General features: G+C 33.3%; 1 protein-coding gene and 1 long non-coding RNA gene across 2 annotated transcripts; one reads left to right on the top strand and one right to left on the bottom strand.

Annotated features, from left to right (window-relative positions):
* Positions 1 to 2,178: 2,178 nt before the first annotated feature.
* Positions 2,179 to 10,241, bottom strand: LOC143047162 (uncharacterized). The gene is made up of 7 exons (XM_076220132.1): positions 10,154 to 10,241; positions 8,192 to 8,371; positions 7,201 to 7,398; positions 6,463 to 6,575; positions 4,280 to 4,398; positions 3,164 to 3,392; positions 2,179 to 2,380 (listed from the first exon to the last, which is right to left on the bottom strand). The coding sequence occupies exons 1-5, from the start codon at positions 10,218 to 10,220 to the stop codon at positions 4,330 to 4,332; spliced, it is 627 nt and encodes a 208-aa protein (XP_076076247.1). The 5' UTR covers positions 10,221 to 10,241; the 3' UTR covers positions 2,179 to 2,380; positions 3,164 to 3,392; positions 4,280 to 4,329.
* Positions 10,242 to 10,352: 111 nt separating this feature from the next.
* On the top strand, positions 10,353 to 15,708 carry LOC143047165 (uncharacterized). Its single transcript, XR_012969425.1, has 2 exons — positions 10,353 to 10,624; positions 12,943 to 15,708. It is a non-coding gene; the product is annotated as an uncharacterized LOC143047165 (long non-coding RNA).
* Positions 15,709 to 15,869: the final 161 nt, after the last annotated feature.

Raw genomic sequence — 15,869 nt, 5'->3', positions numbered from 1 at the left:
CTGCATCTTTTGATCCTAATGTAAACTATTTTGATATCACTGATTTTTTACCTAATACATTAGGGGAACTGACTGAGTCAGAAGAAAAATTAGTTTCAGAAGCATCAGGTGGAAAACTTGTGTTTAAGTCAGGGCCAGCCAAGCCCAAATTAGAAACTTTAACTGTAACACAATGGTCCATGGCAAATTTGTCAATTATGCATAAGTTGTTAGCTGTAGGGGACCTTGCCTCATCGCAAGTTATGGATTATTTGTCATACACCATGCGTGTTTACCTCTTCCTTTCTAGCTGCGAGTTGGTGTCTGTCTTGTTTTTTGATCGGGAATATCGGCGTCTGCAAAAACAACATCAGTTCAGATGGGGCACTGACATTCCACATCTCCATTCTGTGTTTTTGAGGCCAAAGTTTTTGCAGGGTCAGTATTCCCACACTACACCTCAAACTCAAGGCTCGAAAGGAATGAGCAATAAGCAACATTTAATCACATATGCTTCTCATACACCAAGTGGTAAGATGATTTGTAAGAAATTTAATAGTCGCAAGGGCTGCTTTATGTCTCACTGCAAATTTGAACATGTATGTGCTATTCCTGCATGTGCTGATAAACATCCGGCTTTTCAGCATACAAAAAACTAAGAACAATGGTGAAGCCTTCGCGTGTACTGAATCTGTCCACATGGACAGATGAACTGGTTGATGACTTTGATAATGAATTTTTGTTGTTTGGCATTGAAAATGGGTTTGACATTATCATGAATGTTCCCATACCAAAAAATATACGCTCAAAAAATCATCCTTCAGCAAAACCGGTTAGCCCCTTCTATAAACAGGCCCATCAGCAGATCCTAACAGAAATTGAAAATGGGAACTATATTTTTGTAAATACTCCTCCTAAAATAATTAGTCCACTGGGAGTGATTCCAAAGCCTGACGGTGGAGTTCGAATCATTCATGACTGTAGTAGACCAATGGGTTCTGCAGTGAATGATTTTGCAGGTGAATTTGACAAACAAAGGTTTCAAACAGTAGATGATGCTTGCAAGTTAGTGTCAAAGAATTTTTATATGGCTAAAGTGGACCTAAAAGCTGCTTATAGGTCTGTTAGAATAAGTAAACAAAGTCAAGAGGTTCCCTTACCTAAAAATCAGGCTTCTGGTGAACTTCTGCGGCAGACCTGCCGCAAACCTTGCGGCAAAGTTACCGCAAACAGTTTGCGGCAACCTCGCTGCGACTTTTTACCATGCAAATGAGGTTTGCGGCAGATCTGCGGCGACTTCTTATTACCATATATATTTTGCGGCGAACTTCTGGCATAATTTTACATCCAATCAACAGGTCTCTATAATATTCAAATAAGTTTGCGGTAACCTTGCGGCAAACCTCTGATAACCATGTTTAGTTTTTGGTGATCTTCTGGCGAACCTTGGATTGCAATATATAGTTTGCGGTGAACTTCTGGCGAACCTCTGATAGCCATATATAGTTTGCGGTGAACTTCTGGCAAACTTGTGATAGCCATATATATAGTTTGTGGTGAACTTCTGGCGAACCCCTGATAGCCATATATAGTTTGTGGTGAACTTCTGGCGAACATCTGATAGCCATATATAGTTTGTGGTGAACTTCTGGCAAACCTCTGATAGCCATATATACTTTGTGGTGAACTACTGATAAGTTTATTTTTTATTCAACTTTTGAATGTAATTGAAATTTTAATTATATAAATATTGAATTGCAGCAAATCTTAGCAAAATCAATATCATATAAGTAAACAAACTAACATCCTTTTGGTCAATTTGGTCAAAAAGCATGATATTAATGTTCACTTTTACATTGATTGTGAATCGCGATCTCTCTTCAAATTAAGTTGTTGAATTGCATTATAGTTGCTCAAATAACATAATTAGTGAAGTCCTTATAAAACATCTACATGTATTTTCAATTCAGAAGTTTGAAACATATCTCAACTTGTTATCAATCAGTTAATTTATGCATTTTTTCAATATTTTGATTGCATGAATGCATTTTCATGGGCACAATAATAATTGCTAGGTGTAATTTTTTTCTCATGGTTGCTAATTTATATAAAAAAAAACATGCATACTACTTACACAATGCAAATCATGACTGAAAGACTTATTTCACTATTAATCCATAAAATACAGTAATTCTGACACGTATTATTATCCATTTTAATTAATTATACTATAACTTCACATATATCAACATGTATACATCTCACAAGAAACTTTTTATCCATTTAAAAATTCATTTTGATTTTCTATTTTCTTTGATGGCACGACACATTGTTCCTATTTTACTGTTTATGGCTCGGACTACCTCTGTTCCGTCCATTCCAATGGAAGTTATTCCATATGCTGAAAAATAAAGGCATTAAAATTAAATTTTCATTGAAGAATGAATATGTTGTTCATGTACGTTTATCAATCTGATTTTGATCTTTTTTAATTCATGTCATGCTTTAGTTAGCTGTTCAGAATGTAAATTTATAATTAAAGTTATTATCATTGGTTGATTCAGAACTTTTTATAAGGGGGGGCCATTCTAGAGATTTTCAATATAACCAATCAAATTTTTCCAACGTAAGCCCCCACCCCCACCCCTTCAAGAAAATGATGTTTTTTGTAAATAAAATACTATCGGACAATATTTTGATGCCCAATTAATATAGTGTTGTTATCAATGTGAAAAATAATGTTTTTATATGCAGAATCCATTTTTATAATCAACACCTCCAAATGCAAACCGCCCATATGCATTTTTAAAAGCTAACCTTACAAGAAGACATGCTCATATTTATGTGAAGAAACTAGATTAACCATATGAAAGGTATTAACACGTGGATTAAACAGAAATCTTTAAATGTGTACAGACTGTGACTTAATTCCACCTACACGGTTTATATCACATGACCATAAGTACACATTCCTTATAAAATTAATGAAAATTGGTGAAACAAACATCAGTGTTTTAATGCCGTTCATAAATGTACCAAAATTATCATGAAACATATTTTTTCATTAATATTTTTAGAATATCAACTCAAAAGCCTTCACAAAAAAATACGATTTTGATAGCTACTGCCACTTTAACAGCTTGAATATAAATTTTAAAAGACTTTAATATTAAAGTATTCATACCTTTCAAAGCTTGACCAACAGGGGTCTTCAACAGCATCATTGCTGTTGTGTTTCTCAATTCTGATGGTTCATAAAACCCATTTATAACCAGCTTCAAACAGTGGGGTTTTGTTTTTCCCCTGAATAAGCTTTGAGTGTTGGCCAGCCACTTTGCCTCTACAAAAATTGAATGGCCATCTGTAAATTTAACAAATCCCTGTGGGATTTGTTCTGGACTCTCTGCTACTGCCTAAAATCACAAAAAACAACATAAAACTTTGAAATTTTAATGTGGATGAAAACAATTAATAATAATGAAAGTATACTTAATTATATTAACTATAAATAGACTGGGGCAAGAAAACAAATCATGATGTCCCAAATTAGTATTTTTCAGTAGTTTTTTCTATATAAATTGTTTTTTGAATAAAAAAGCATATTCACCATATTGATCGTCACTTGCGTACTTTCCGTAATTTAAAAAACTCTAGAAAAAGACTTGTCACATGGCAAATGATGATAAGTTTTTTTTGAAGAATAGATGTACATAAACAGAAAATAACTATACTGTAAACTTTGTTTCATTTTACTTGATTCGATTTGGTTGGGAATCATATTTCATGGCAGCCCACTTTTTCGCTGATAAAGGGAAGATATCAGTGGGTACAAAATGATTCTTGTATATCATGCAAATTACTTTTAAAACAAATTAAAAGCCAGGTATAGAAATAACACATTATAAATTGTTTATAGGCTGCCGAAGCATTTTCTTTGATTTATTTATTTCATTAGTAATCTCGCCTTTAAGGTTAAACATTTCTTTTAAAAGGCAAAGCCTATAATCTTGTCAACAATTTTGACTTCTTATACAAATAATCACAGCTACACTTTGACAGATATAATAATGTTCAGTGGCAAATATTTTATACAGGTATGTTGAACATCAAAAATAAAGTGAATAAATTTGCTAACAAATTGTTAAAACGCAAATTAACTGACCTCTAGTGTAGTTATAATTAAGTTGCTTTAACTTCATATGTAATGTTTAACCATGCAGCTTTTCTTTAGTGTGACTACTGAGAAGACGATTAATAATTTTGTATCTAACAATAATAATTGACGATATTATACACTTACGTATATGCATTTTTCAACACAAATGCCTCTACTTGGCATGTAGTGATTGCTCACATCAGTATTTTCTTTTCCAACATTTCCAAGAGGGGAAGAGCTGGGTTCCTTTTGTTGAAATACTTCTGCAGTGGAAAATAAATACAATTGATTAATGTACAGTGTACAATGTATAGTGTGTTTATATCAAATATTTATCACAGTTTATACAAAATATTCCAGTTTTGAAAATGGGGAGTCCAGACAGATTTTGATGAGCCCAGGACTCATGGGGTTGCCTTAGTAAGAACCCTGTATTCATATGTATTTAACTGAAAACATATAATTGTTGCTTCCGATAAAATTTATTTAGCTAATTACTTATATGTGCAGATGTACATGTATTATATTTAACAAAGGAAATTCAGAGGTATACACATAAAATTGAACATCATAATTGCATTTTGACCAGTGATGAGGTACAAAGGTCAATTGAACCACTCATTTATTCAAATATAATGGACCAGGTCAGAAAATGAATAAATCCACCAGCTTAGATTTTATAGAGAAAGTAGGATATTTATCTTAACCTTAAGGATGTACTCTGGTAAGGTTATGTAATTTGTGTCAAATGTTCGGACTCCTTGGTGTTTTTCCATACAATACAATGTAAAATATTTTGTCCCCTAACACCCATTTATTTTTTCATATAAGACTTAATAGCTCATTAAAGGTCATTACCAAAGTTTTAGAAGATTCTTGATTTTCTTTCTTTTGTTTTGAGACCCAACAAGTGAAACTGTGAGCTACTGCTCACTGATGATACCCCCTCCGCAAGTGGATAATATTAATGGTGTAAAAATATGCAAGTGTTCGGTAAACAGGAAGATGTTGAGTGATGAATCTGAAAACGCATCACACGGTATACATGTATAGCTGACTTATATCAAGCCTGAAACCAAATTTCAGAAATCCTGGTAGTGTAGTTCCTGAGAACAATGTGACGAAAAATATTCATGGGACAGACGGACTGACTGACTGACGGAAGGACAGACAGAGGTAAAACAGTATACCCCCCTTTTTTCAAAGCGGGGGTATAATAATACCAATGCTAAATATATAAGGTAAAAGTCAGAATCAGCCTTTTCCCGCCATATTTTAAATCTTAATTAACTGGAAAAGGAGGTCCATGGCCTATCAATATTTTTAGCTTATTTTTATCTTTAATTGATGCTCTACCAGCTTATAGTATCAATTTTAACTTCTTAATTTATAAATTTTCATCTAACCTCACCGGAGTACATCCTTAATTTGTAAAAAAACAGCTTGGTTAATCATGTAGGATTTAAACATTTGTTGCATGCAATTATAAAGTCATGTCTGAAAACACAAAAATAAAAGTATAAACCTAATTGTGCTTTAAACTTCATTGCCTCATTTTTCCAGTAAATGATGTCGCTGTCCTGTTGCCTCTGGTAGGATTTGTAGCTATTGATTTCCGTGTCTTTCAAAAGACACTCCCCACACCCATTGTCTGATAGTACAGACAGGAAGGAAGTTGGATTTGAGGCTGTGTGTGACAGAGACTGGTTTTTGTCACTGGACTCAAGATATTCAGCATCATCAGATTGAGTGGTAATAGGGTTATTATTACATTGAGACATGCTTTGAGATTCAACATTAGAACACTGGAAGTCATTCTCTTCATTCCTTGGTGTTACATTCAATTTAAGAAGTGTTGCAGAGTTGTCAGAGATAGATGGTGGTGGTTCAGATGACATGCATTGATTAATTTTTTGACCAGGAGACATATTGGGAATCATGCCAAAATCACCAAAGACTGGGTATGCACTTTTGTTAGGTCCAAACATTGGATAAAAGAATGGAGGATAAGAACTGTAAGGGGATGGGAAAGTAAAAGCTCTACTAGAAGGAGCAGGCAGGGAAGCATCAACAGGACATGCTTGGGATGGTGGAGTATCCTTAGGAGGGGAAATGGGTTCATATGCAGGGGATGACTGAGACATGAAGCTAGCCTGGGCTTGACTGTTAGTAACAGTAGATGATGATGTACTGTTAGTAACAGTAGAAGGTGCTGCTGTACTGTTAGTAACAGTAGAAGATGCTGTTAGTGTACTGTTAGTAGCAGTAGAAGGTGCTGTACATGTATTAATAATAGACACACTTGTTAAGTTTTTACTAACACTCACATCATGCAATGCTGTTATTTTCTCTTTTAGACTATTCTTAAATAGCTCTTGAGCTGTCTCAATTGCTGTCTGCTTTCTTGCTGCTTCTGTTTTCTTTTTTTGTTCATTATTTTCTGAAGAATAAAATATTTTATTTAGTTTTGGTGTATCAAATTGCTAATGAAAAAAAATCATAATAGGAATACTTTAGAAAAATATGAATTTGTACTATTTTAAAGTTTCTGACAAAGAACCAGTTTTAAATTATCAATCGCAAGTAAATACATGTATGTCAAATTTGTATTAGTTTATCTTCTTTCTTGATTTTTTGTTTATGACTTTGATCATTAAACATGTTAAAGTTGAATTTAATTTAATTTTAACAATTAAATTTGAGAATCCCTGAAGAGACATTGTAATTGTTGAAATAAATATAATATTCCACTATGATCTAGTGCAGTAAAATTGCTGCTGTTAGTGTTAATTTTCTTGATCTTTATCATTTTTTGTATATGTCATTGTTGATTTTTTTTGTAAAATTATTAAAGTATATTGTATCTGTAGTATATGGTACATGTAGTAGCACTTTCTTTTTATTCTGAGAAAAGGGGCTATTTTACATGCTATGGTTTATGCACAATGATAACCATCAAACAAAAGTTAGTAATTAATGCTTTATAATGCTTAATTAGATCAATCTTTTACTTTTATATAATATAATTAAATGCTGAACTTGTGTAAATTATTTTGTCTATCAACCTTTCTTTCTTTTTTTGATGGAATCTGCAGCTGGTCTTTCTTCATCTTCAATATTCTGATCTTTTTTCTTTCTTTTTTTGAGGGAATCTGCAGCTGGTCTTTCTTCATCTTCACCATTCTGATCTTTCTTCTTCCTTTTTTGAACCTTCTTCTTTGATTCTTTGTCATGTTTGTATTTTAAACAATCTTCTTTCTTCTCTATACAAGAAATATTTGTGGATATTAAACAATAAAATATTGTCACGACACTTACATGACTTACACGAGTAAGATATAATGGCATGAAACTTCTCACCTTAAGATGTACAGCCTTTCAATATTTCAATGAATTGAAAGTAACAATCATGAATGATGAAATTTGATGAGTTAAAGCCTTTTTCAATATTTTTTTAATAACTTGTGTTGTTTTTTTTTTTATGTCGTAATAATGTTACACATGCACTGTCTCAGGTTGGGCTGAAAGTTGGCACCTGTTCAATCATAATTAACTAATGAACTAACTATAAAATCAATGGTTTCTTTCTTTATTTGATATCTTATTTAATACCTACATGTATAGTAATTTGCTTATTGCATGGAAACAACTGGAGTTTGGAGGTTTTTTCCCTGAGGCCAAATAAAAATATATGTGTGGTTCCAGTAACCCTACCGTCCCTACTTTTTCGGCTTAAAAATAGCCTACCATAAAGATTTTATTGTCATTTTTCATGAAGCACTGTTAAAGTCAGAATGTTGCTCCCATAGACTCAATGTAAAAAAAAAAACATAAAAAAAGAAAAAATCCCTACCTAACTACCCTATCTTTTTTTCAGATGTAACTGGAACCACACATACTTTTTTATTTGGCCTGAGAAAAAATGTTCATGTAGGTGTTGAAGGCCTTACGTATGCATGGTGACCTAGAGTTGTTAATTTCTGTGTCATTTGGTCTCTTGTGAAGAGTTGTCTCATTGGCAATTACACTACATCTTCTTTTTTATATGTAACATACCACTTTCAAATTCTATTTTCCCCGGGTATAGAATTCCATCGATCCATGGGGCTTCCACCTGATCTCCCACTTGAAATCTCTTGTCCTCTCCGGTCTCTCCACTTTGACCGTCCTCAATCTGATTCGGTTGTAAGGGTGAACTTAGCTCCTGGTCCGAATCAAACCGGACAACAAACCATTCTTATGGAAATAGATAAATTGTATATAGGTAAATAAAATAATCCACACAAAATAGAAAACCTATAGTAGCTTAGCTTACATGCCTTATTCCTTAAAATAAAAAATAATATAAAAAAAACTATAGTACATGTATACTAAATGAAACAAACATGCACACAGAGATATATGCGACCTTAAAATCAGGCTCAGGAACAGGATATATTATATAATTATAATTAACTTAATTATATTAAGTTGCACATAAAAAAGACTTGCAAGCTAACATGTTTAACCCTGCCACATTATGTATCGTATATGCCTGTTCCCCAACAGTAGCCTGTAATTCAGTGGTTATCTTTTGTTGCTGTGATTCAATCAGATTTGTTATTCATATATGTTATTCGTTCATTTATTAATTTGTACATGCATGCATATATATATCATGTACATGCTACAAGTATATAATATTAGGCCATTAGTTTTCTTGTTTGGATTGTTTTGCATTTGTCATTTCAGGGCCTAGCTTTTATAGCTGCATGAGTGATTGGCTTTACACATTGTTGAAGGCCATACGGCAACCTCTTGTTAATTTCTGTGTCATTTTGTGTCTTGTGAAGAGTACCATTGTCTAATTGCCATTCTAATATGACGCTCTTCTTAAGCTTTGGGTACAAAGCCATGTTCTAATTCAAATAGAACATGGGCTACACGTGATTGACGTCACTTGTAATTGAAATTGCAACGTCAGATGAATTTTGAACAACGCCAGAGATCAAAATGGACATTTTTGTTGGTGTTGCTCGCTAGGAAATTAAATAAAAACATTCTAAAAGTAATTAAGTTTAAATGCTTCTGTTCTTTTTTTATTGATAAACTGCTGATTTTCTATAACGTTTTTGGGTCATGAAATAAAAATGGCGACATTCCGAGCGTCTACTATAGGTCCGCTTCGAAGTGAAAAAGTTCAAATATTCCTATTAGAATCGAAATAATATTCTATATCCTGCCATGCTCTATGCGCATTTTAACATGGGTAGGCATAATATTTGTAAACATTTAATACCTCGCTCACGCTCGGTATTAAGATATTAACAAATATAATGCCTACCCATGTTAAAATGAGCATACATGTAGAGCATGGCAGGATAGAATTATTTCTTAAATGACACGTACACATCTCTTTATAATATATATAATACACCTTATCGCTTATCCCGGCTGACCCAGCCGCTTGAACTTTTGAGGCATACAACAATCACTTTTCCATTGTGGCGTCAGATATTTTGTTTTGTGACGTCATATTTTTACGGGAACCTGTGTAATATCCAGTAATGGCGGACAAATATGGCGATAAGGTGTATTAATAATTAATATTGTTATTGTATGCGTTTAAGAAATCAAATCAGCTGACAAGCTGGACAAAATTTGAAACTGCCTTATATATATATGTTATTAGTTTACTTAGCATTCAGACAGCCACAGAACATATGTACATGCACCCCCCCCCCCCCCCCCCCCCTCCCTTTTTTTATTTTATAAAAATAAATGTGCATGCCCTGTTAGTACATTACATTTTTCTTTCAAAAAGACGTACATCATGAAATCGAGATTTTGACAAGAAATTCGAGATTAGACAATTGATTTTCCTGGCATAATATTCAACTTACAGCTGTCTATCAGTTAGAAGGTCTTAGAATTTATCAGCAATGGGCTATAAAACTTAAATTTATTAGAACAGAAAAAATGATCGAAACGAAGTTTTTCCAGGAAAATTTAATAAAAGTTTTGTTTAAACCAACTTACTCTCTTCGCCAGAAAATCTTCCTGGCAGTTTAACTCTTCTTTTCGTGTTCATGTTGTTTGTTGACATTTTCTTCACTTCTAGAATTGTTTCAAAATATTGAATTCAAAGCGGAATTCACGTAGCAATTTGATTGGTCAGAAAAGTCGATTAGTGAAAGTTATTTTTAACGATACGAAACAAACTGATTTTAGTTAATAAAATAACTTTTAGATAGAATATATAGATACATACAAATTTGCAATAAATTTGTACGTACACATACAATTTATTTACATAGAAAGTGAATTGAAACTTCTTTGTATATATATTTTATTGATCTACTTCACTAGATTCGTTTTATCAAAATAAATTTCCGCTTCCGGTATATGCCGATTCAAAACACACGAACGAGATCCAGAGAAAACACATTTTAAGACAAACTATGTCAAAAGAATCGTTATACATGGATGATTTATTGTTGGATAATAAGGGTAAGTAAACTATATACTTAGAAGCGAGTTTTTTACTGTATAAACACAATTCTGACATATATAGCACATGTTGCAGGTATGATAAATTTATTTGTATCGTACAAAAATATAATATTTAGGCGTACATGATATTGTTTATCAGAGTATATTAAGTTGGACCGTGCACTTCTCATCTGTAATTGGCAGATACTGACCAGAATCAACGAACTGGTGATATTGCCATACGTTTAAGGTGCATATCCCCCCCTCCCCCCCCCCCCCAAATGGAATATACAAATTAATTATACCCCCGCTTTAAAAAAGGGGGGGTATACTGTTTTACCTCTGTCTGTCCGTCCATCAGTCCGTCAGTCCGTCCGTCAGTCCGTCAGTCCGTCCGTCAGTCAGTCCGTCCCATGAAACTTTCGTCACATTTTTCTCAGGAACTACACATCCACCCTTTCTGTAATTTGGTATCAACATTTATATATGTCAGCCATACCGTGTGATGCGTTTTCAGATTCATCACTTGACAACTTCCTGTTTACCGAACACTTGTATGAATTTACACATGATAGCCAAGTTGAAAATTTTCGTCACATTTTTCTCAGGAACTACAATACAAGGATTTCTGAAATTTGGTTTCAGGATTTATATAAGTCAGCTATACCGTGTGATGCGTTTTCAGATTCATCACTCGACAACTTCCTGTTTACCGAACACTTGTATGAATTTACACATGATAGCCAAGTTGAAAATTTTCGTCACATTTTTCTCAGGAACTACAATACAAGGATTTCTGAAATTTGGTTTCAGGATTTATATAAGTCAGCTATACCGTGTGATGCGTTTTCAGATTCATCACTCGACAACTTCCTGTTTACCGAACACTTGTATGATTTTACACATGATAACCAAGTTAAAAATTTTCGTCACATTTTTCTCAGGAACTACAATACAAGGATTTCTGAAATTTGGTTTCAGGATTTTTATAAGTCAGCTATACCGTGTGATGCGTTTTCAGATTCATCACTCGACAACTTCCTGTTTACCGAACACTTGCATATTTTTACACTATTAATATTATCCACTTGCGGCGGGGGTATCATCAGTGAGCAGTAGCTCGCAGTTTCACTTGTTAATACAAAAATGTAGACCTTTTCGCTATTTGACAATCTGAAACACTTGACCCCTGAATTTGTGACACTTGAACTATAATGATTTCAAACACTTTAACTATAATGACGTCAAACACTTTTCTTTTGTGCATCAGACATTTTTCTCTTAATTGTGTCAGTTGTGAAGTCAAATTTTACGGAACCTCAGCTATCATGTCTGTATTACCAGTAAATTGGCAGTAATGGCGGGCAAATAGTGAAAAGGTGTATTACAATTTTAGATGCAGTTCGATCAGCTTTGTCATTAGCTGCGGAACCGTAGCTCTTAGGTCCTTATGTTATTTTTTTACTATTTGCGGACCATTTTAATTCTTGTGACGTCACGACGAGATTCAATATGGCCGAACAAAATAGGCGGAGAATGTATACAAATGGAAATAATTAGATAATAGTGTTAAGGAAATGAATATTCAAACATAAATAGGTACGTCATATCCTAGAAAAATATCTAACGAAACGAACCATATATATTGACAAGTTTTGCATGGATTATAAACAAAATATTTTTGAGAAATAAGTGCGACCTGAACCTGGGTCGCAATTCCGAACGTTTTGAAATAGGAAAAATCCGTAGCTCTATGGTCCGCAAATAGTAAAAAAATAACATAAGGACCTAAGAGCTACGGTTCCGCAGCTACTTTGTCATCATCTCAAGTGAAACTTTAATGTACAAATTGTTTAAAGTGTACATACATTGGAAGAAAATATATATATGTCAAAAATGCGATTAAAAAAACCCAATGAATTTGTCCAATTAGAATCGAAATAATTCATGTCAGTCATAGATTTGTTTTCATTTAACCATGGGTTGGGCATTTATATTCTTATTTTACCCCTCGCTAACGCTCAGGGTAAAATAATCGTATATAAATGCCCAACCCATAGTTAAATGAAAACAAATCTACAACTGCCATTAATTATTTCTTATTATCACATCATTCCCATTGTATTCTGTATTGCCTCTTTTATTACAATGCAACATATTAAAACAAGAACCGAAAGCTATTTATACTTGACTAAAATTTAGTGATCAAACAAGATTTAACAAGAGCGACAAGACTTTTCAGGTGTGTCCTGTACATAGGTGGCGTTGTGATTCTGTATTGAAAATCTATATTTTTTGCACTCTTTTTATTCTATTTTTTATCATCTTACTTTCAGGTAATGACAACCAACCAACTAGAAAAGTAGACAAGCTTGGAAGAGTAAGACCTAGATCATACTGTCACAAGAAAAATCCACCGAAAAAAGCAAAAAAAGTGGAGTCAGCAGAAGAAAATGTAGATGTTCCTGAATTGGTTACTGAATTGGATCAGAGTCCAATAAACTTATTTGTTGACCATTTTAAGACATCAGACTCAGAATTAGACACTATTGTTAATGAAAAAGAGGAAAATGATGACTCTGATATTATAGATACTATACGTAGCTTGATTGAAGGGGCAACTTTTCAAAATAAAGATCAAAGTAATGCAGATGCTGGTGATTTAATATCTGATGAAAAATGGCACGAGTTAATGGACCACCCAGAAATAACAGCTGATGATGCCGACAATTTTTTTGACACCGCTGAATCAAAGAATGAAAATGTAGACAATTGCTATGACTTTGAACAAAATTCAACAATATACCCTGGTCACCATATGACAATTTATACTAGTATGGTATTGATTTTACTTTATTCTATGTGTCATAGCATTAGTGGTGCCCAGTTGAATGACTTGTTAACAATCATTGGTTTGCATTGCATGCATTCACATGACGGACTTAAGAGTATGTACACTTTCAAAAGATTTTTCACAGATCTGCAATCACCTATGAAAAAACACTATTATTGTTCAACTTGTTTCGGTGACATTAATTTTGATGCAGACGTATGTCCGAATGAAAATTGTCAACACCAGTTAAACCAGAAGAAGAAAAGCTACTTTATTGAAATACCTGTCAAACACCAAATTAAAACATTTATGGAAAAAGAAGGAACAGTTGAAATTTTGAATCAAAGATTTAAAAGAAAAAAGAAAAATATTTTGGGAATAGAAGATATATATGATGGGAAACTTTACAGTGATTTGTCTAAATTAGGTGGACCATTGTCAGCCAAATATCCTAACAATATTTCTTTGACATGGAATACTGATGGGATACCAATATTTAAAAGCTCAAAAGTTTCAATATGGCCCTTGTATCTCACTATAAATGAACTGCCAATCAAACAGAGAATGCAGACAGAAAACATGATTTTATATGGACTGTGGTTTGGAGAATCAAAGCCTTTTATGGGAGGTTTTACAAAACCTCTGGTCAACACTTTAAAAGATATAGAAACAAATGGAATAGATTTTGATTACAATGGTCAAACTCACAACAGTAAGTGTTTTTTAATTTGTGGCACTGCAGATTTACCAGCAAAAAGCATAGTAATGAATTGTAACCAGTTTAATGGACAATATAGCTGCCTCAGATGTATGCATTCAGGAGAAACATATAGAACCTCAAAAGGAGGCACTGTCAGAACTTTTCCTTACAACAGCTCTGAACCAGACCCTGAGAAAAGAACAACACAAGAATGCATTAACAATGCGGTAACAGCTATACAAAATGGAACCGTTGTGAATGGTATTAAGGGACCATCTTTTTTAATGGCCCTTAAATATTATGACTTTGTAAAGTCATCTAGCATTGACTATATGCATGGAGTATTACTTGGTATAACAAAACTGTTAATCAATTTATGGACTAATGGAAGCAACAGTAAGGAACACTTTTCAATATCATCAAGCATATCTATAATTGATGAACGTCTGAAGAGGATTAAACCACCCTCATACATAACCAGAGTACCAAGAACTATATCAAATCACATCAAGTATTGGAAGGCATCAGAATTAAGGACATGGCTCTTCTTTTATTCTCTTCCAATTTTATGTGACATACTACCTGAAAACTATTTTCATCATTATTCTTGTTTTGTTGAAGGAATTTATCTCTTATGCACAGATTGCATTACTCCAGATGATTTGAAAAGAAGTCAAACCATGTTATCTTACTTTGTTCACATGTTTACAGCATTATATGGGCAAAGATACATGACCCTCAATATGCATTCACTTTTGCATTTGCCCGAGTGTGTGGAGGACTTAGGCCCAATGTGGGTATATTCATGTTTCCCTTATGAAAATGCAAATGGTTTGCTTACCAAACTTTTCCATGGAACACAGAATATTGAGCTTCAGATCATTAGTTCATTGAGTATTGTTCAGAATATGCCAAGTTTGCTTTGCAATATTGAGGATCCAGTTCATAAAGCATTCGCAGAAAAAATGCAAAATGTGTCAGAAAATTCAAAAAAATATACTGGTACTCTTACTGGGTCAGTACCAGTTGGATGCAAGATGAAAATGCATTTGTCAGATGAGGTGTATTCAAAGCTTATTACAACTGTCAAGTTTAAACCTTCCAAGTGTTTATGTTTTAGAAGAATATCACTTCGTGGATTTACTATTCACTCATTAGAGTATAGTAGAGTCAGTGTAAGGAACACATACACAGTTAAATATTTTGAGCCTGAAAGGAAAAGTCTCTGCTATGGATCTATTTTGTACTATATTCTTGCCAAAAAATGTGAATGTTTGGATGATTTGTGTAGTTGTGATTCCTCACTAGTTGCTGTGATGCACAGATATGAAGAAACAAAAACTTCAATCGTGAAGCCGAACTTTCTTTCAGTAAAAGCTAACCATATCAAAGTTACTAAAAAAACATGTTTTCTTTGTGTTGTGGATACATCAAAAATAATGTCTGTAATGGTGAATGTTAGAATTGATGATATTGGAAATTATTTTCTTTGTGAAGTGCCAAATTTAAAAGAATCTGATTAAGAGAAAATTACATGTTTGATTTTTGAATAGAATTTATTTATTCCAATTATACAAGTTGTTTTTTTTATCATTTAATGACATTATAATGAGCATTTATATAAACACTTGACTGTAAACACATTTTTTCCCACAAGCTTATTTTCTCATTTGAATTGTTTTACATTGTCTTATCAGGGCCGATTATAGCTGACAATGCAGTATGGGCTT

The sequence above is a fragment of the Mytilus galloprovincialis genome, chromosome 10 (assembly GCF_965363235.1).
Source record: "Mytilus galloprovincialis chromosome 10, xbMytGall1.hap1.1, whole genome shotgun sequence".
NCBI lineage: Eukaryota > Metazoa > Mollusca > Bivalvia > Mytilida > Mytilidae > Mytilus > Mytilus galloprovincialis.
This window is presented reverse-complemented; position numbering and strand designations above follow the sequence as displayed.

Bases quoted from the DNA above. Each gene is read 5' to 3' on its own strand.
- LOC143047162 (XM_076220132.1), bottom strand. From the start codon at position 10,220: ATGTCAACAAACAACATGAACACGAAAAGAAGAGTTAAACTGCCAGGA. The intron at 7,399-8,191 runs GTATGTTACATA...TTTCTTGTATAG, and splicing joins GAAAATAGAATTTGAAAGTG to AGAAGAAAGAAGATTGTTTA. The intron at 4,399-6,462 runs GTGAGTGTTAGT...TTTCCACTGCAG, and splicing joins AAATAACAGCATTGCATGAT to AAGTATTTCAACAAAAGGAA.